Here is a 21,071-nt window from a genome sequence, read left to right as displayed (position 1 = left end):
GGCAGCTCCCTCTAACCTCTGCACTTTAAGTTGCAACACTGGGGGAATAACAGAAAACAGCAAAAACGTCCACAAATAAGGAACTGTACAGGACTCTTTGCTGTATACATGCTTCTGTTTATGGCTATGGCAAAGAGGGTAACATTTGAAACATCGCACTGAGGGACACCATTCTCCTGTTCACAACGAGCTGCAGAGTCACCAACTAGGGTCCTAAAAAACCATTGAAACATGAAATCCCCAAGGATGCAGTTGTGCAATAATACAGTCTCTCAAAGTGGTATCAAAGCCTCTCTGATATCGAAGAATATACCCACACAGTGATGGTTATGTAGGAAAGACTGCTGAACAGCCGCCTCCAGCACCGTCAGGTTGTCGATAGTGGGCCGAAATCTCCCCAATCCACAACTAGAGTGACTAAGGAATTGCCCTGTCTCTAACAGACAGGGCAGACGACAGTTAACCATTCACTCCAGTCTTTCCTACACAGCTCATTAAGGCAACATTCCTGTAACTACTGGGAGAGGTGTAGCCCTTTCCTGGTTTTAGGAGAAGTATCAGAATTGTCTCCCTCCATGAATTGGAGTTGCCTGTCTGCCACATAAGATTAAAACATTTTAGGATGATTTCCTTTCACACTATTGGCAAATGTCGAAGCATGAGGTACCAGAGTTGGTCGTGACCATATGTAGTGTCACGAGTATCAGACAGAGACATTTCAAGCTCCCACATGGAGAGTTACAGGCCTCAAAACTGTTGGATCTTAAGTCCAACTTGCCCTCCTCTACAGCTGCACGGTAGCGAAAAAATGCTGGATCCTGACTTGGCTCTGCCGTAGTTTTTGCAAAATGGTCAGCCAGCATCTGAAAGATGGCTCTCGGTGCCATTTAAAGATACCACTTTTTCAGTACCGCTGCTATCAATAATCGACTACGTTTATTGGAAATCCTCGAGATGACTTCCTGCACTTTTGTAGAACAAGTGGAACGGTTGATGGAGTCCAGGAACGTTTGCCACGACCTTTTTTCGCTCTCCATAACGACGAGTCACGCCTCGGCTCTCAACTTGAAAGGAGGCATTTAAACTGTTGAAGGGACGCATGCCTCTCCCAGGTGGCTGAACGGCACTTATCTGTTCACCAAGGTGCAGGTCACCCCCTAAGATGACCTAAAGACTGTGGTATGGATAGGTCAGTGGCATGACGGATCACATGCATGATGTGGTCCACCTATTCCTGGTCACTGTCACAGCGTTCAAACGCAGCCAACTGGCTTAACAGCACCCCGTTAGTCCTGCTGATCATCCAGTTTGGTGGCTTCTGTTCCAGCAATCCTCCATCCGGTACGTGGATCCACTGTGGGAAGTGGTAACTGGAATGAAAGTAATCAGTTGCTTCCCACTGTGCTTAGTGTCCACGGCCTGGACAGCAAGACAGTTCAATGGCTGAAGGTGACCCAGGATTAGCTGAGAAATGCACGGGACATGTTGACGGTGCACAGCTCCTGAGACATCATGAAGTTCTCCAACACTTGACCCCTGGGGCAAGTCAAGTGTGAATCCCATAATACATTGCAGGCATTGAAACCAACCAGTAGGAGAAATGGGTGGGAAAGTTGTTCAATTAGGCTTGCGAGAGCCTCAGAGTCCATTGTTTCCTGTGAAGGCAAGTGCAGAGAGCAGATAGTGGTCATTGGACTTGTACGAACTGCAATGGCCACTGCTTCTAGATTAGTAACTAAGGGGAGAGCAGAGGAGTGGTGTGTGTTATTGACAAACACAGCAACATCTCCCTCAGCTCATTCCCCAGTCAGGTCATTATCACGGTGGAGGGTATAGCACGATAACACAGGGGCATAATTAGCTCTGAAATGTATTTCCTGAAAACACAAGCACAGGGGCTGTGCTTCCACCAAGAGTTTCAATTCCTCAACAAGAGTCCTGAACCCATTCATGTTCCGCTGTAGTATTGGAGCCATTTATCAAGGTGCTTCAACTGGGATGGGGAGCCGACAATGATTGGAGTTTCAGCTTTGGGTAAGATGGTTGCCCTGGGCAGACTTCGCAGTCCATAGGCTCTGAAGCAGAAGCAGCAGAGCCATCACGTCGAATTACATTGTCTCGGTCTGACAGTCTATCACCTGTTTTTGACTGCGGTTCGAGTTACCCGTTTGCTTTCTTGGCCTGGAAGGGCTTTCGGGGGACTACCACAACAGTGGCAGAGGCAGAGCTGGATTTTTACAAGACTCTGCCTTGAGGTACCATAAGCTTCGCAATGGTAGTAACTGTGGCTTTCACTTGCGTTCTTGGAGAGGCTGTGGGCTCTGGAACTACTTGACAAGTAGAGGTACTAGTGCTGATACTAGCAACCTCCATTTGTGAAGAAGTTGTTGGCTGTCAAACTATGCTTTTTAAGGTGAATGCTAAAGATGTAGTGAATGTGGATGACTGCTTGGCTTCTCCATACGGGATGTATTTCAAAATCTTAATCTCCTGTATCTTTCGCTCTTCAAGGAAGACACTGCAATCCCTACTCCAGACAGGGTGATCCCCAGAGCAATGTACCCACTCTGGAGGGGAGGAGCAGCCAATGCCGTCAAGGCATTGGCTACATTTGCCACGGGTGTGTGACCAAAATACTGACATTTAAAACAGAGCACTGGGTTAGGGACATATGGCCGTACACTTAGATGAAGAAAACCTGCCTTGATATGCTCTGGGAGTTTCATGTTATTGAAGGAGTCAGATTTCACCAGATTCCCATCCACCCTTTTCAGCATATTCAGCAAATTGCTGATCATTCTTGAGCCCACTCATCTTTCAATTTCTCCTTATGTATGTCTACCAGATCTCTACACAACATAACAAATTTGGTATAGCTCAAGGTATTCCAGAGCTCATGCTGTGCAAGCTTCTTCATCTCCCAGTACCTACTGCAACCTACATCCTTCTGAAACTGCTTTGTGTAATCATCTATTGGTCTCCCTCTACGATTTTTACCCTCCATGCTGCCCTCCAATACTAAATTGGTGATCCCTTGATGCCTAAGAACATGTCCTACCAACCGATCCCTTCTTCTGGTCAAGTTGTGCCACAAACTTCTCTTCTCCCCAATCCTATCCAATACTTCCTCATTAGTTATGTGATCTACCCATCTAATCTTCAGCATTCTTCTGTAGCACCACATTTCAAAAGCTCCTATTCTCTTCTCATCCAAACTATTTATCGTCCATGTATCACTTCCATACATGGCTACACTCCATACAAATACTTTCAGAAACGACTTCCTGACACTTAAATCTATACCCAATGTTAACAAATTTCTCTTCTTCAGGGACCCTTTCCTTGCCATTGCCAGTTTACAATTTATATCCTCTCTACTTCGACCATCATCAGTTATTTTGCTCACCAAACAGCAAAACTCCTTTACTACTTTAAGTGTCTCATTTCCTAATCTAATTTCCTCAGCAGCACCCAACTTAATTCAACTACATTCCATTATCCTCGTTTTGCTTTTGTTGATGTTCATCTTATATCCTCCTTTCAAGACACTATCCATTCCATTGAACTGCTCTGCCAAGTCCTTTGCTGTCTCTGACAAAATTACAATGTCATCGGCGTACCTCAAAATTTTTATTTCTTCTCCATGGATTTTAATACCTACTCCAAATTTTTCTTTTGTTTCCTTCACTGCTTGCTCAATATACAGATTGAATAACATCGGGGAGAGACTACAACCCTGTCTCACTCCCTTCCCAACCACTGCTTCCCTTTCATGTCCCTCGGCTCTTATAACTGCCATCTGGTTCCTGTACAAATTGTAAATAGCCTTTCGCTCCCTGTATTTTACCCCTGCCACCCTACAGAATTTGAAAGAGAGTATTCCAGTCAACATTGTCAAAAGCTTTCTCTAAGTCTACAAATGCTAGAAACGTAGGTTCGCCCTTCCTTAATCTAGCTTCCAAGGTAAGTCGTACGGTCAGTATTGACTCACGTGTTCCAACATTTCTACGGAATCCAAACTGATCTTCCCCGAGGTCCGCTTCTACCAGTTTTTCCATTCGTCTGTAAAGAATTCGTGTCAGTATTTTGCAACTATGAATTATTAAACTGATAGTTCAGTAATTTTCACATTTGTCAGCACCTGCTTTCTTTGGGATTGGAATTATTATATCCTCCTTGACGTCTGAGTGTATTTCACGTGTCTCATACATCTTGCACACCAGATGGTAGAGTTTTGTGAAGCCTGGCTCTCCCAAGGCCGTCAGTAGTTCCAATGGAATGTTGTCTACTCCGGGGGCCTTGTTTCGACTCAGGTCTTTCAATGCTCTGTCAAACTCTTCACGCAGTATCTTATCTCCCATTTCATCTTCATCTACAACCTCTTCCATTTCCATAATACTGTCCTCAAGTACATCACCCTTGTATAGACCCTCTATATACTCCTTCCACCTTTCTGCTTTCCCTTCTTTGCTTAGAACTGGGTTTCCATCTGAGCTCTTGATGTTCATACAAGTGGTTCTCTTATATCCAAAGGTCTCTCTAATTTTCCTGTAGGCAGTATCTATCTTACACCTAGTGAGATAAGCATCTACATCCTTACATTTGTCCTCTAGCCATCCCTGCTTAGCCATTTTGCACTTCCTGTCGATATCATTTTTGAGACGTTTCTATTCCTTTTTGTCTGCTTCATTTTTATATTTTCTCCTTTCATCAATTAAATTCAATATTTCTTCTGTTACCCAAGGATTTCTACTAGCCCTCGTCTTTTTACCTACTTGATCCTCTGCTGCCTTCACTACTTCATCCCTCAAAGCTACCCATTCTTCTTCTACTGTATTTCTTTCCCCCATTCCTGTCAATTGATCCCTTATGCTCTCCCTGAAACTCTGTACAACCTCTCGTTCTTTTAGTTTTATCCAGGTCCCATCTCCTTAAATTCCCACCTTTTTGCACTTTCTTCAGTTTTAATCTACAGTTCATAACCAATAGATTGTGGTCAGAGTCCAAATCTGCCCCTGGAAATGTCTTATAATTTAAAACCTGGTTCCTAAATCTCTGTCTTACCATTATACAATCTATCTGAAACCTGTCAATATCTCCAGGCTTCTTCCATGTATACAGCCTTCTTTTATGATTCTTGAACCAAGTGTTAGCTATGATTAAGTTGTGCTCTGTGCAAAATTCTACCAGGCGGCTTCCTCTCATTTCTTTGCCCCAGTCCATATTCACCTACTACGTTTCCTTCTCTTCCTTTTCCTACTACCGAATTCCAGTCACCCATGACTATTAAATTTTCGTCACCTTTCACTATCTGAATAATTTATTTTATTTGATCATACATTTCTTCAATTTCTTCGTCACCTGCAGAGCTAGTTGGCATAAAAACTTTTACTACTGCAGTAGATGTGGGCTTCGTATCTATCTTGGCCACAATAATGCGTTCACTATGCTGTTTTTAGTAGCTTACCCGCATTCCTATTTTCCCATTCATTATTAAACCTACTCCTGCCATTACCCTTATCTGATTTTGTGTTTATAATCCTGTAGTCACCTGACCAAAAGTCTTGTTCCTCTTGCCACCGAACTTCACTAATTCTCACTATATATAACTTTAACCTATCCATTTCCCTTTTTAAATTTTCTAACCTACCTGCCCGATTAAGGGATCTGACATTCCACGCTCCGATCCGTAGAACGCCAGTTTTCTTTCTCCTGATAACGAGATCCTCTTGAGTAGTCCCCTCCCGGAGATCCGAATGGAGGACTAGTTTACCTCCGGAATATTTTACCCAAGAGGACGCCGTCATCATTTAATCATACAGTAAAGCTGCATGCCCTCGGGAAAAATTACGGCCGTAGTTTCCCCTTGCTTTCAGCCGTTTGCAGTACCAGCACAGCAAGGCCGTTTTGGTTATTGTTACAAGGCCAGATCAGTCAATGATGCAGACTGTTGCCCCTGCAACTACTGAAAAGGCTGCTGCCCCTCTTCAGGAACCACATGTTTGTCTGGCCTCTCAACAGATACCCCTCCGTTGTGGTTGCACCTATCTGTATCGCTGAGGCACGCAAGCCTCCCCACCAACGGCAGGGTCCATGGTTTATGGAGGGAGCAACCAACAGCATACCTTTACACAATCGTTTGACGGATTTCAGTGAACCTGTAATGCCCTCCAAACCTTCTTGAACATAAAAAGGCGAAACTTTTTCCAAACTGCCCTCTTTCTGTTTTACAATTATAAACACATTCTGACCTGCAGCATGCATTCTGTTACTATTTGTGCACAAATTCTGTGTAGCCACCATATGTGGAAGAGTGGCTAAATGACCCCTCTTATTTGATTGGGTGTTAGTACCTACCAGCAGCCCACTCTTGCCACTGGGAGAAATCTCCAAGGGTTCCATTTTTATCCCATGAGTAGCAGGGGAAATAATGGTGCACTCAGACAGATACCCACATGGCTGAGTAAGCTTTATACAACTAAGGTGCGGCAGTGTCCCACCAGGCTGTCCGTTAACAACTGTGACAACTCAACTGCTATGCCTCTCATCTGTACGCATCACACCTTGAGATTGACAGGTTCCTTTATTATTATTATTATTATTATTATTATTATTATATTATTATTGTTATAATTATTTTACAAGTTTATTCCGTTATCATGACCTGGGTGTTCATGCCAAGATTCCCATTCCCTGTCACACACAATGTTCCACTGACACGGTGATCAGTGAAGCATGCATACAGTTTATGGTGACCAAACAGCAGTGCTTTCCAGTCCCAAGCTCAGGAATCTCGGGAGCAAATGAAAGATCAGCTCCTACAGACTGTCTCCTCTGTTGATTGTTCGGAGTTACTGCTGTTGTTTTACTTTTTCCAATAACTTCCTCTTCTAACTGTGATTCACATGATCTAATGATTCTTCTGACAATTTCTGTAATATTGTCTCATAGTATTTAGGACACAAAAATTTGAGAGTGCCTGTGAAATGTCTTCTTTTTCCCCCATTTCCATACTTTTATGAGACCAAATGATACAAATGTTTAGAACAGTAAGATATTGTTGCAAGACAATATCAAAGATTTTAAAAGGTAACACAAGTTGCATATGGGAACTTTGATTCAATTCAAATATTCCTTACATACTAAAATAAAAGAAAGACTGCCTTGGGAAGTGAGAAAAACATAAGTATAGAAATTACTCACATTACAAGGTGCATAGCAGCAAACACACTGCAAACACAATATCCACTTTCCAAACAATAGCGACCAAATTGCTTTTAGTGCGAATTGCGCAAATGTAGTAAGTGGTGACAGCTGTAATGAATGACATATGTATTTGGACATGCCTCCAATTATAACTCTATCTGTGACACTAACAGAAAACTAAATCTTGCGGCTAACTGATGCAGGCACACCCAAAGGGTTAGTGAAAATTATTTCAACAGTGAAAACAGCTATATCTGATACTCTGAAAGAAACTGAGACAGGAAGGATAAAGTAGAAATGCTCTATGTACTGCCTTCTAAATACAGTTTGATATGTTTGTAGACATTTATTTACATGAGAAAATAAACAATGACATTTCAAAATGTTTGTACAACATGTTTCCTATTCTCTGTCATCAGTAGTGTCGAGAAATTATCGTACACTTCTATCGAAAACAGAGACTGTGAATTTTGCTTCAATCAATACTAAAGTCTGCACTGATTGCTCCTCAGAACCTCACTGTCACAGCTCATGCGGTCCCATGGCTGGCGTGTAAATAAAAGTGCCCACTCGTGACAGTCGAGAGTCAATGCAGGCAGAATACAGTGGCAGTAGCCACGGCTGCCTCGCCCCCACTCACCTCAACACAGCACTCCGCATGGCTGCGACGAGACCAGCCACCTCCACCTGCCTCAAGCGGTCACCACATTCCTCCTCTGCCTCGTGATTGCCGGCGCCCGCCTCCCCGGAGGAATGTCTCGTTTCTGCTCCAGAGTCCTCAACCCTGAAAACAAAATGCCCTATCAGATTGCACAAATTTTCAGATACTAAGGAGAAAATATTCTGCGTAGTGTACTACAATTTCACAGTCGACCACTGACTATTAGAGCAAAGTTAATCGACCGCTAGTGACACTCGCTGACCCTAACCTAAACTGATATAACAAAATTCCATTTTTTCACACACAAGATATGTTTATAATATAGCACTACTTTGATGATTCTAAAGGTGCTATATACTCCTGAATTGTACAGAGGGGTCCAGAAAAATGTGGACACTCTCTGATAGTTAATATCTTTGGAACAAAATGACATAGTGTTGCTATTTTGCATGGTGGAAAAGTATATTGTTTTCTTAACAGATTTCGGCAAGCGTTTTCCAGCAGATGATAGTGCAGCACCAAATGAAGTAAAGATCGTCATTCGAGCAATGCAAGGCCATACTGAAGCACTAGAAGTATGAAAACATGTTGGAGGTACAACAGCACTGGCAGAATGTGTACAGAACCCAGCCACAACATGTGCAACAATTTATCATATTCGGGATAAATGTGAAGCTGATGGTACCGTGCAGGACGTGGGTAAGTAAAGGTCTGGGTGACCAAAAACATCAACAAGTTAAGCTTCCAGCACAGCTGTTTTGCAACATTTTAATAGGCCACCTCAAAAATCTGTGAAGCAGGGTGCACATGAAAGCGGGGTAAGCTAATTGAGCGTACACCATTTCCGACGGCCGCCAAACTGGGAAGTGTACATTCCGAGATCGCTGCTTGTGAATGACAACGACAGGGATTGAAGGACGGAGTACTGCGTGTGGTTTGAAGGCATGCTTCGTGAGGATGAAAGTTTGCAAGGATGGTTATCTGACCTGATCAGGCACAATTCAAACTAAACAGTAATGTAAACTGCCAGAACTGTGTATACTGGGCTCCTGAAAATCCTCACATTCACGTGGACAAACAAGTTAATCTACCGGGAGTTAATGTGAGGTGTGATCTGTCATTGAATGGCCCATGCTTCTTTGATGGTACTGTAACAAATGAGGTGTGTCTTCATATGCTGAGAACATTGAGTTTACCTGCCATCAGAGAGGTGTTTGGAAATGAGGGATTTTACCTACAACAAAATGGGGCTCTGCCTCACCACCACAGATATGTCAGAGCCTACCTCTATGATGGAGCGGTCAAAAAGGAGCTGTCGAGTACTCACTACCGTCTCCAGATATTACACCTCTTGACTTCTACCTATGAAAGACCTCGAAAAATGAAGTTTATCAACAGAAGTCAGCTACACCAAATGAGCTTCTAGAAACCATTTGGTGTACTGTGCAGCTACCACGCCAGCAACACTGACAGCCGTAGTTCGGCTACACTTCAATGGCATTGATATTGTGTGGCTGCTAATTTGGGGTCAGTTTGAACACACGAAATAAACTTTCTCCCATGCAAGAATTGTAATGATATGTAATTCTGTTTCATGAATACTGGCTATCAAAGAGTGTCTACATTTTCCTGGACCCCTCTGTATTTTATGATCCATATACGAAGCCCAAAATTTGAATGCTGAAATCATTTAAATGCAGCACTTCATTTTTGCTACCACAAATGGAAGATCTATAATAATTAAAGATTGTAATATGACATCAGGTTTCATAGCAACATATTCATTGGCTAATTCCAAAATTTCATCAAAATTCCTATAGACACTGAAACCTATTACAATTTATAGTTGATGGGTTGTCTGTTTGCTGCTTATTCCTGTGACATAATTGTTGTTGTTGTTGTTGTTGTTGTGGTCTTCAGTCCTGAGACTGGTTTGATGCAGCTCTCCATGCTACTCTATCCTGTGCAAGCTTCTTCATCTCCCAGTACCTACTGCAACCTACATCCTTCTGAATCTGCTTGGTGTATTCATCTCTTGGTCTCCCTCTACGATTTTTACCCTCCACGCTGCCCTCCAGTGCTAAATTGGTGATCCCTTGATGCCTCAGAACATGTCCTACCAACTGATCCCTTCTTCTGGTCAAGTTGTGCCACAAACTTCTTTTCTCGTGACATAATAAGATTTCATAAAATATTTTTAAGGTAAATCTTGGTAGTAAAAATTGTGAAAGCTACAATTTATTCAAAAAGCACCCAGCTCATTAGATAGGCCCAATTTCACACCTTTTAATAATCAGTTTAGCTGTGAAAAGTCATTAACTAATAAATTATTTGTGACTAAGTTTCCGCCCATCTGAAAACACTCCCTTTGTCAGAAAAGTTCCAAGTCAGGTTTCTTAAAAAATAGAAAACCAAGTAATGATCCTAGCTCCAATCAAAGTAGTCCCCTTGGCTATGTACACACAGTTGCCTGTGTTTCTGGAGGTCTTAGAAGCAAACAGGGAAATTTTCAACTTTGATGCTTGTAAACCCATTTATCACAACCTGTTGCATGCCTGCGATATCTTTATGTATCTTTCCTTGTAGTCGCCATTTCACTCATGGAAATGAGAGAAAATTACAATGAGAGAGGTCAGGAGAATACAACAGTTGTGGGTTGGCAACAACAGAATGTCTGGCCAACTACTGGATATGATGGGAGTGCATAGCAGAGTATTAAAGTACTGTGCTGCACATGTCAGACCTGTACTTAGCCATATTTTTAATTTTTCCTTTAGAAACGATCAGCTTCCTGAATGATTAAAGCATCAGTAGTAAAGCCACTTTATAAAAAGGGAGAAAGGGATGATGTAGACAATTTTACACCTATTTCTATGCCATCAGTATTTGCTGACGTTACTGAAAAGGCTGTGTATGTAAGGTTAATTGATCATTTTGTATCACATAATTTGCTATCAAATGTATAGTTCCCCTGAGACGCCCTGCTAAACTCACAGGACAGGACAGGTAGTTGGAATTGTGCAAAGGGGCCAAAATGAGTGGCTGTCAATTACACTTCAACACACAGAACTTTATTTATTTGACCAAATATTACAGTACAAATTCTTGAACTTAGTTATCGGCTGAATACACCACACTATCTTATACCTTAAGAGTATAACAACTTTAATTCTTTTTAAAAACGGCTAAAAGCCATTAACTTAAAATTCAGACACGAAAAAGAATATTTAGAAGGCAGAAGGCCTCACAGTAAGTAAATTCTATAATTTGGCTGAAGGCCCAAAAATGTAACACTTGAAAAGCTAGGAACTTTAATTTAAAAAAAGGGGCTGAAGGCCCATGACTTAAAACACCACTAAAACAATTCAACTTTAACTGGAAACCATCGGCTGTGAGCCACACAACAGAAAATAAGAAAAGGCAGTGCAGCTAATGGTGCTCAGAAGTTTCAGGCATCGGCCAGCACTTGAAATACTAATTAGATGAGACAGACAGTTGGCCCAACCATTCTCGATCTGATGACAACCCAACCAACAGACAGTCAATGGACCCACCGACAAGGTAACTTGCGCTCCACTCGACCAGCACACAACCGGGAGTTCAATGCAAACGTAAAAGGCATGGATGCCCACAACCAAGCACACATTAAGCTGTCGAACTACACACCGTGCTGGACAGCGACAACACGGTGAGGAAAGGACATTGTCTAAATTTGCGTCAACGGCCAGGGCAGGTAACCGGAACATTAACAGTCACAAGGCAGAAAATTCTACTGGTGCACTTCAATTGCAAATAACCAAATACAGTTAGACTCTTCCGGACGGTGGTTAAACCTTCGCAAACTCTAACACACATGTTGTTGCTCACGGGAATGTCCCAACAGCCAACAACGAGAACCAAATGGCACAATGTGAACAGTCTTGACTTGCTAGTAAATTCAATCCAAATTAAACTTTCGTGTCCAGGGTCGGTGAGCCACAGAACTCATAGCAATGGGAACAGCCCCACACCTCTGACGTTGCATAGGGACCGCCAGTAGGCCCGGCCAAACAACACCCCGCAGAGATTTCCTCGCTGCTCCACATCAACCGATTGACTGTCACACATCAGCACGGGGACAGCACTAAAATAACTGAGTAGTCGACATCACAAGCTACGCACAGTTTCATGAACACTTGCACAAAGAACTAGACAATACTGATGGCAGCGACTGTGCAATAACATGGACGAATCACGAGTCGGCACACGCAGACAACCCATAAGCATCGCCAGCCGACATACACGTCGTCCGACAAGACGACCGACTGATGACTAAACGAGGTGCTTCGCACTCAAGTGACATGTATCGGCAACTGTCGGGCAAGTCGTGGCTGTCCGGATCTCACTGCAGCCACATCCTGACTGAATTTCTTCCACGTCAAAAGTCAAACACTGCTAGGTCAGAATGCACTGCTAGTGCCTCCCAACTCACTGGAAGATCTGAACTAACTCCAAACACACAACAACTGGGAAGTAATAGCAGTCAGCAAAGATAGTACGCCAGGGCTTATATCGATAAGCGCCGCTGCTGCCGCTCACGGGCAGGCAAGGCGGCAACTCAGTGACACCAATAATTGAAATTAACAGAACGAGGTGGTAGTACAATAAAAACATGATGACAAATGACATATGGCACGAACATGAGTCACGCACGGCTCATCCGCTTTAGAAGTCATTTAACAACTGAAAATGCTATAGTCTCTTTCCTCTGTCAGGTACTGGATGGGTTAAACAAAAGGTTTCAAACGCTAGGTATATTTTTTGATTTAACTCTGGCGTTTGGTTGTGTTAACCACAAAAAATTACTCCAGAAGTTGGACCATTATGGAATATGGGGAGTAGCTCATGCCTCTGAGATCAGTGTTGGGGCCACTTCTGTTTCTTATTTATATAAATGATATGCCCTCTAATATTACAGGTAATAGTAAAATATTTCTGTATGCTGATGACATTAGCTCGGTAGTAAAGGATGTCGTGTGCAACATTGGCTCTGTTTCAAACAGTGCAGTTCACGACAAAAGTTACTGGCTTGTAGAACATAAAGTATCACTAAATCACAGTAAGACTCAGTTTTTACAGTTTCTAACACACAATTCAACAAACCCGACATGATTTGTTTCAGATTCCACGTTGGAAAAATATATCTAAAAACAAAGATGATGTAACTTACCAAACGAAAGTGTTGGTATGTTGATAGAAACACTAACACACACACACACACAAAATTCAAGCTTTCGAAACCCACGGTTGCTTCATCAGGAAAGAGGGAAGGAGAGGGAAAGACGAAAGGATGTGGGTTTTAAGGGAGAGGGTAAGGAGTCATTCCAATCCCGGGAGCAGAAAGACTTACCTTAGGGGAGGGAAAAAACAGGAACACACACATGTGTGCACGCGCACGACCACACACACACACACACACACACACACACACACACATTATATATATATATAAGACACAAGCAGACGTATGTAAAGGATGGTTTTCTGGCAACTAGCAGGCTGTATGGTGGGGGGGGGGGGGGGGGGGGGGGGGAGAAATTCTTACAAAACACATCACATTGACAATCATCAGCCCTCATAAAGAACAAACATGAGAAACAAATTTTTTGTTGTTAAAAGCATCAATTTGTCACAAAAAGATATTTATTGCTGTATTGATGTATATAATCCAGTATAAACTTTACTACCTACACCTTTCCGAATTTTATTTAAATATGGCATGTCTTTCCATACACCTTTGATTCTTATTTTTCCTTACTGCAGAGTTTATGTATACGGGACCGAGTACACGCACATTACTTGCCATACAGCTAGTATAAATACACACTGGCTTTGCACTCACATGCACAACAAACACAAACTTAAATAATCTGACTAGTGTTACTGTATGCCACATGTACTTTCAGTTCTGACATTTGCCTTTAGCCTGTTATTTATTGATTTCTTTTTCTGTAGTCAGATACCCCATTCAAAACGTAAATTCAGATGCACCTGGACCAAAAGTTGTTCAATTGTATGAACAGAAAGAACATGGATACTGCACAATTGATTTCATTTGTTGTAATACCTTATATTACTGTTCACCAACATCACCATTATTACTATTATTATTATTATTATTATTATTATTATCATCATTATTAAATGATGTGGTATTCGTGTACTGAGCTTATTGGTGTCTGCAACTTCAACAGCCTTGGGCAATATTCAGCCAGCTGGCTCCAATAACTTCAACAGGTCTTTGTCCCATCAGTCTGGCGGTCTTTCTTGTGGTCTGTCTCTCGGATTCCATTCCAGCACCGTCTCCATCTGTCAGTCATCATTCTTCCGGCAACATGCCAACCCACTGCCATTTCACAGTATCTATTATCTCCAGGATGTATTTGATGTCGGTAATGGATCTGATGCCTTCTGTCCTCCTTTTTTTGTCTTTTCTTTTGATCCCAACCTTTCCATGCTTCATGGTGTATTTGTGAAGTCTCCAGGTCTAACAGCTGAAAGTCAACACGGGGAGAACATTCTGGACACAAACGATTTTTTCAGTTTTACTGCCAAGTTTCACTTGAAGATACTTGAATGTCTTCCAAATGCTTGCCAGCATAGATCAATGTGTGTAAACATTTCAGATATTATGTCTCCAGTCGTATTTATAAGCTGGCCGGCATAGATGCAGCCGCTGGAAGTGTACAGTAGTGTATTTCTAAACTGTACATTTCTTACCATTCTCCACTTCTTAGGCATAGCTTCTATCTAGGAAAGGTCTAGTTCAGTCCAGCTGCCTCACATTCTGAGGCGAAATGCAATACCGACATCTGCAGTTCTTCAAAACTGTTTGCCAAGTGCCCAATGTCTACTGTTAAATCTCAGGTTGTTAATTATCTTCCTACTGAATAAAAGTCATTTTTCTTTCCAGTTTAATTTCATCACAGCCATTTCCAGTATGACAGAACAGATTAGGAAAGATGAACTCACCTTATTTGACTCCTCTGTGATTGGAAAGTCCCAAGTAGGTTCTCTGACATTAATGAAAGATGTAGGTTTTGTATATATGCTACAGGGCTTTAACATAAGCCACCTCTAACCCCTCAGTCAGCTATGGCTTACACAACAACTCGATATCTAATTCAGTCCAAGGCCATAGAGGCATCCAGTATTTGTTTAATTTCTGCAGAAAAAACTATGTTGAAGTTTGCCAAATCTGCTATGGAAACTAGCTTGCACAAGTATTATACGTCTATTATTGAATTAAACCCTCCCCCACACCCCCCCCCCCCCCCCCCCAAATCATATTTTTATGTCTTTTTGTGAAGGTAACTCTCAAGAACTACTGTACGGTTTTTTATACAATTTTCACTAACACAGACTAAACCATGATGAAGGTTTGTGTATATCACTTATTTTCATTATGCCAGGCAAGTTGCCTGGCTGTAGATACTTAATGCTACACTTGCAAAGCTGCTGGCACTGGTAGTTATTATTATTATTATTATTATTATTATTATTATTATTAGGTTGAGGCATAAGTTCATAGCATTTTTGTTTCGCATGTTTATATTCCAGCTGCTATGGTTTTACTTATTGATTGACAATTTTTTTTTTTTCCATTTGTAGTTAAATGTTGCTATCTGACATTACATACATGTCATTTCGACAAAATAAGTGAAGCTGTGGACACTATTTTATAGAGTGCCAAATGAAGAAATCAGAATATTTCAGACATATTCTTTTGTTTGAGTTCAACAAGGGATGATAGCAGTGGAAACAGCCAGAAACATTTGCACTGTGTATGGGGATAATGCCATTGGATAAAGCATGGGAAGAAAATGCTATTCTCATTTTAAGAAGGATTATTTTGACATTAGTGACTCTCCACATTCAGGAAGACCTTCAAGGTTTGACAAAGATTGTTTAAATGCATTAATTCACAACGATCCACAACAGTGCACTCGATAAATGGCAAACATGATGCACTGTGATTGCTGCAGCATCATGTGACATTTGCAGGCAATGGGGAATGTTCAAAAATTGGGTGTACAGGTACCAAATGCTCTAAGTCAAAAATTATCAAAATCAGTATGTTCATCTCTGCTTGCTTGTCATCATTTGGCTTGTGAACAACACCAACCATTCCTATCCCATATTGTCACTGGTGGTGAGAAATGGCTGAGCCAAAACAAAGTAGCAACTCCCCGTACGAACACCTGCACGCTTCCAGAAAAGATAATGTCATGCTTCTGGCGGAACAGTGATGGTGTTGCACTACAAATTGCTTCCCTGAGATGTAACCATCACTGCTCAGATTTATTGCCAACAGCTGAGACATCTTGCACATTCAATCTGGGAACGATGACCAAGAACACTGTGAAAAGTGATGCTATGCCACAGTAATGCCCGCCCACATTCCTCTCGACTGACGAAAAATGCTATACAGGAGTTGGGTTGGGAAGTCATTCTGTAGCCACCTTATTCACCCGATGTCGCACCCTCAGATTTTCACCTTTTATGCTCTCCATCGAACAAGCTTCAAGGATCTTCCTTTCTGGATGGGAATGCACTCCGAACATTACTTAACGAGTTCTTTGCCTCAAAAACACATGAATCAAAAGCTGCAGAATCAGACAGTTAACTCAGTGTTAGCAAACTGTTGCAGGTAGTCAAAGAGAATATATTATAAGACTAAAGTCTTTGTATAAACACAGCAGATACACAAAGACCCACGGAAAAGCACTACAAACTTATGCGCCAACCCTATATATTACATGGTCGTGCACAAATAATTCAATTCAAGTTCATATTCCGTTTATACGGTTTGTGTAGTAGAGCTACCAACTAACGACACCCTCCGCACCAACACGTGTTGTACCTGGCAGCGATGCTCCGCACAGCTCCTATAAGCCTCCACACATCACCAGGATTCGCTGCCTTGCCAGAGTCCTTGCCTCCCCGGGTGGCACCTGACCCTACCTTCGCCCTGACCTCTGTTGTCTCCAACCTGCAAAAGACATCTTCTTGTCAGCTGTACACTGTCTTCTTCATTTTTTATTTTACACAATCACACAACCATTTCACAGTCTCGTGGCCATGTTCCACAGACTTTCGGTAAAAAGAGAGAGAGAGAGAGAGAGAGAGAGAGAGAGAGAGAAAGGATTACTGTAGAAAATATAAACTCAGTCAAGTAACTATCTACTTCTTGATAAATAAGAATATAGTTATACCTAAAGACACATGGTGCAACTGATGATTTAATATTCCCCACACATTGTCAATAATACTAATTGCTACGGCAAAAATCACCTGAGAAAGATAAACATTAATCACAAATAAGAAGTAAACTACCAAAGAAAGACAGCATGAATGACAACTGTACTTCGTTACTTGGCAGCAATTACAGGTTCTGTGATGATTCTTGTCTCCACTTTTTATCTATCTCAGTCTGAAGACAGACACTGTCTCGTCCCAATTCCTTACAAAACCGTGCAAAATTCATGTGATTCTTTTGAAAATAATTAAAAAAATTAAACAACAAAATCGACCAATCACCCGGCACAGTACATAATTTTTACGGTCAGTGACTCTCTAATAAATATCAAGACACACGCACAGCTAAAGCAACCTAATCCACTTGAATCTGCTACTGTATCCAAATCTTGGTCACTCGCTACTTTGCCCTCACACTCCATCCATTACCAAACTGATGATTCCTAGATGCCTGAGGATGTGTCCTATTAATTGATCCGTTCCTTTAGTCAACTTCTGCCATAAATTCCCTTTGGCACATCTTCATTCGTCGTCCAATCTACCCATATTATCTTTAGCACCACGCTTCAGAAGTTTTTGTTCTCTCCCAGTCTAACGTGTTTACTGTCGGTGTCAAACTTCTGTACGAGCCTACACTGCAGACAGACACCTGCAGAAAAAACTTTCTGATAAAAATTTATATTCCATGTTAGCAAATTTAACTATTTCAGAGTCTCTGTGTCTGCATTTAATATCTTCTCTACACTGGCCATCATCAGTCATTCTACTGACCACATAGCAAAAGTCATTGACTACTTTTACTGTGTCATTTCACAATGTAATTGCCTTGCCAATGTCTCATTTAATTTGACTGCATTCCATTATCTTAAATTTCACACTTCTGTGTATCGTCGAATTGGACTGTGCACTATTGCTTCAAAAATCATTTAAATGGGCTTATTTCACATAGTTTTTGATTAATAACATGATTAATCAAAGCATATTTCCTTGTACCTCCCAGTAATTCTAACAATTTTTAAAACACTAATTACACAGGACCTGCTTTATTGGTGCGAAATTAAAGTAGTGTTCTTTGTTACATTGTTACATAACCAATTAAATCTTTAAATTAAAATTGCACAAGAATTACTACATAAATTAGACAAAATGAAACACATTTCTATCTAGGGAACATTGTATTTTAAACCACCGCTTCAGTGAGAGAGCGCTCCAAACATTAAAGCAAATAAAGTCTTGACTGACAATGAGCAAAATGGTGTATGTATTCAACTGAATGGAGACTTCAGAACAAATGACAAAGTGTGTACAGGAGTCTCTACCACAAAATGCAAAGATGACTACATTTAAAATTCATGCGATACCCAGTGACAACAGGGAAACATACCTATCAGCGATGCAGGTTCCACTCTCGGCCAGATGTCCTGTCCCTTCACTCACAGCACACACTGCTCCACCTAGACCTTCATGTGTTTTGATCGAGCCTCCGCTCTCAGTCTCAGTCACAGCCACGACCCCACTTTCCAGATGACCTGCCCTGTAACTGCTACTCTCCGTGTCTCCCGTACTGCCCGACTGCGTCCAGGCATCCGTCACAGCCATCGTCACCCGGTCGCCACCGTCACAGCTCGTCTGTGTGCACTTGTCGCAGTGCCTCCTCTGGACCCTGCCGCTCCCCACAGGCACCTCGGCGGCAGTCCGGGTGCTACTGTCACAGAAGGCACTCTGCAGTTTCTGGAAGACGTCAAACATCCTCCTCTGCTTCTGAGCCACCTCACCCACATCTGCCGCCAGCTTTAGCAGCAGCTCTGTGTGGCGGTTCTGCAGGTGGAACAGTGCCCTTATAAGAGGGTCCGACACTGGGACCCGCGATGCTCCGAGCCCCTCCGCAGTGCGTGCATTTCCAAACTCTGTGAGGGGCAATCCCGCAGAGCTCCCCCTCTTTGCACGCCTGGGACTGTCGCGTGTTTCAGAATTGCCGACTGTGAGGAGCTCTCTCTCCCTCACATTTATTCCAAGATTTTTGCACGGAACTGATACCGGGTCACTTTCTTTCACCAGTTTGTTTTTCCACTTCCGTCTGCGTCTTCCCAAACTGAGAGGAGAACCGTCACTTAGGCTGCAGTCTGACGAAATAAAACCTTTGTGTGGCCCTGCAGATTTTTCTCTTTCATTCTGAAAGTCGAAAGCCTGGGGTGCCCGCAGGCCGCTTACATCTGAGGCGACGTACCCCGCCCCTGCGAGTGCGACCCGATCGGACGAATCGACGTAGCGAGCGACTCCTCCCTGTCGGTCCGAGTGACCCGGTGGAAAGCTGCCACGCTGCTCCTCCACACCCTGTATCTCTCCTCCAGGTGCAGTGACTGTCGCCGAAACGGTACTGTCACACTGGACGCCCGTAACGTCGGGCAAATCCTGTGTGGGACGTCCCGTACAGTCCACAACATCCCCGAGATGCTTATGTGGCACTGCAGCAGTGCCTCCCTGCAGCTCAGCATAGTGTCGGTCCAACATCTCAACACGAGTCTGAGAATTTGTCACTTTGCTCCTTTTGAGACCATATTGGTATTTTTTTGCAAACGGGTCTGTGTCAGAATCGAGGAAATTATCGGTGGTACTTTTTCCAAATGACTCACCTCTTTCTCTCATTTCCTGCACTGCAACCGAGTTCTTATACCCGAGTCGATCGGCTTTACGAGTTCCGTCCCCTGTCTTCTGTCCCACACACATATTCCCTGCCCCAACGGGCCCTGAACTGGTCCTCCCTGAAAAATTCTCAGCACTTCTCTCTTCAAACTCCTCTAAATCTGGTCTCCTCTCACTGAAGTCAGCTGATATGCGCCGGTGATCACTCTGCTCAAAGTTGCTGGGATCGACAACAGTATTTGTCTCCACTTTGTATGCCTTTATCCATGAAGGGACAGCTTTCTCTTGCACGCCATAGTGTAAAATATCTTCAGTGTTCGAAGTTTGGTGTGGAGTTTTCATCACTTTGGCAGATGCCTTTGGTGCTTCGAACAGCCCACATCCGAAAACCAGAGATGCGTCTGGCACACATGGCTCGAAGAGGATCTAAAAGAAACAAATGTTTGTAAGTGAACAAGGTACAGTTTATGCTCAACATGACTGAGTTTTTGTATGCTGAGCTGTAAAGACTATCATAGATAGCAAGGTCACAACAAGGTTACAACATCACCTCTTCTCAATTCTTGTCAGAAAAATCACATTGAAATCTAAACAGAAAAAGGAGTGTAGGTCAAGTGAACAGAAAAGACAAGACAGCTTACATTGCTAGTAACACTCATAGAATTAATGGTGTACTTCTGGAAACTCAGCCCTTTCGTAGTTTCCACTTTATGCAAAATATTTTGACAGTCAAACCAGTCAAAGTAGTATCCCTCTTCACAATAGTCCCACTTTGTAAATCCTTGGAAGTAATCAATTGTTTCACAGAACTTTTTAGGCATATTCTGACATTAACTTCTTTCCTTTATGCCACAAATTATTATTAACACACTGTTGGCTTTGCAGCAGTTAGCCCTCATGCCTGAAGTCACAAATCGGTACATGGAACATTTTGAAGCAAAGGCACTAGAATCTGCAAAGTTCAAACCAATGAGTCTATTGATACATGCATGACATGTTTGTCATGTGACCGCATGGAAAGGAAAACCTTTAAGAGTGTTTGGAATATCTTAACTCTATCCATTCTTATATAAAGTTTACGACAGCTTAGAAAAAAAGAGGCTAGCTATCTTTCCTTGATTTGTTGGTTAAGACAAAACTGGGAAAAAATCCCTGAGTCACAGTGTACATAGTAAACAGGCACAAAAAATTTTATATCTCTACACCTCAAGCTGTCACCACTCCTCACAGACAAAATTGATGCTGAAGACTCTGGTCTATGAAG

At 42.3% G+C, this 21,071-nt stretch overlaps 1 protein-coding gene across 3 annotated transcripts in view; it reads right to left on the bottom strand.

Annotated features, from left to right (window-relative positions):
- Positions 1-21,071, bottom strand: part of LOC126295200 (uncharacterized) — a 154,868-nt gene that overhangs the window by 100,632 nt on the left and 33,165 nt on the right. For all 3 annotated transcript variants that reach the window (XR_007552415.1, XM_049987512.1, XM_049987513.1), the window contains exons 3-5: positions 18,549-20,233; positions 16,770-16,898; positions 7,847-7,990 (exon numbers count right to left, since the gene is read on the bottom strand). Coding sequence is in view for 2 of the 3 variants with exons in the window: in XM_049987512.1 (XP_049843469.1) it covers positions 7,847-7,990; positions 16,770-16,898; positions 18,549-20,233 (1,958 nt within the window). In the remaining variant the exon portion in view is untranslated. The remainder of the gene's footprint in view (positions 1-7,846; positions 7,991-16,769; positions 16,899-18,548; positions 20,234-21,071) is intronic.

The sequence above is a fragment of the Schistocerca gregaria genome, chromosome 11 (genome assembly GCF_023897955.1).
Source record: "Schistocerca gregaria isolate iqSchGreg1 chromosome 11, iqSchGreg1.2, whole genome shotgun sequence".
Taxonomy (NCBI): Eukaryota; Metazoa; Arthropoda; class Insecta; order Orthoptera; family Acrididae; genus Schistocerca; species Schistocerca gregaria.
Note: the sequence above shows the minus strand (reverse complement) of the source record. Positions and strands in the feature narration are given on the sequence as shown.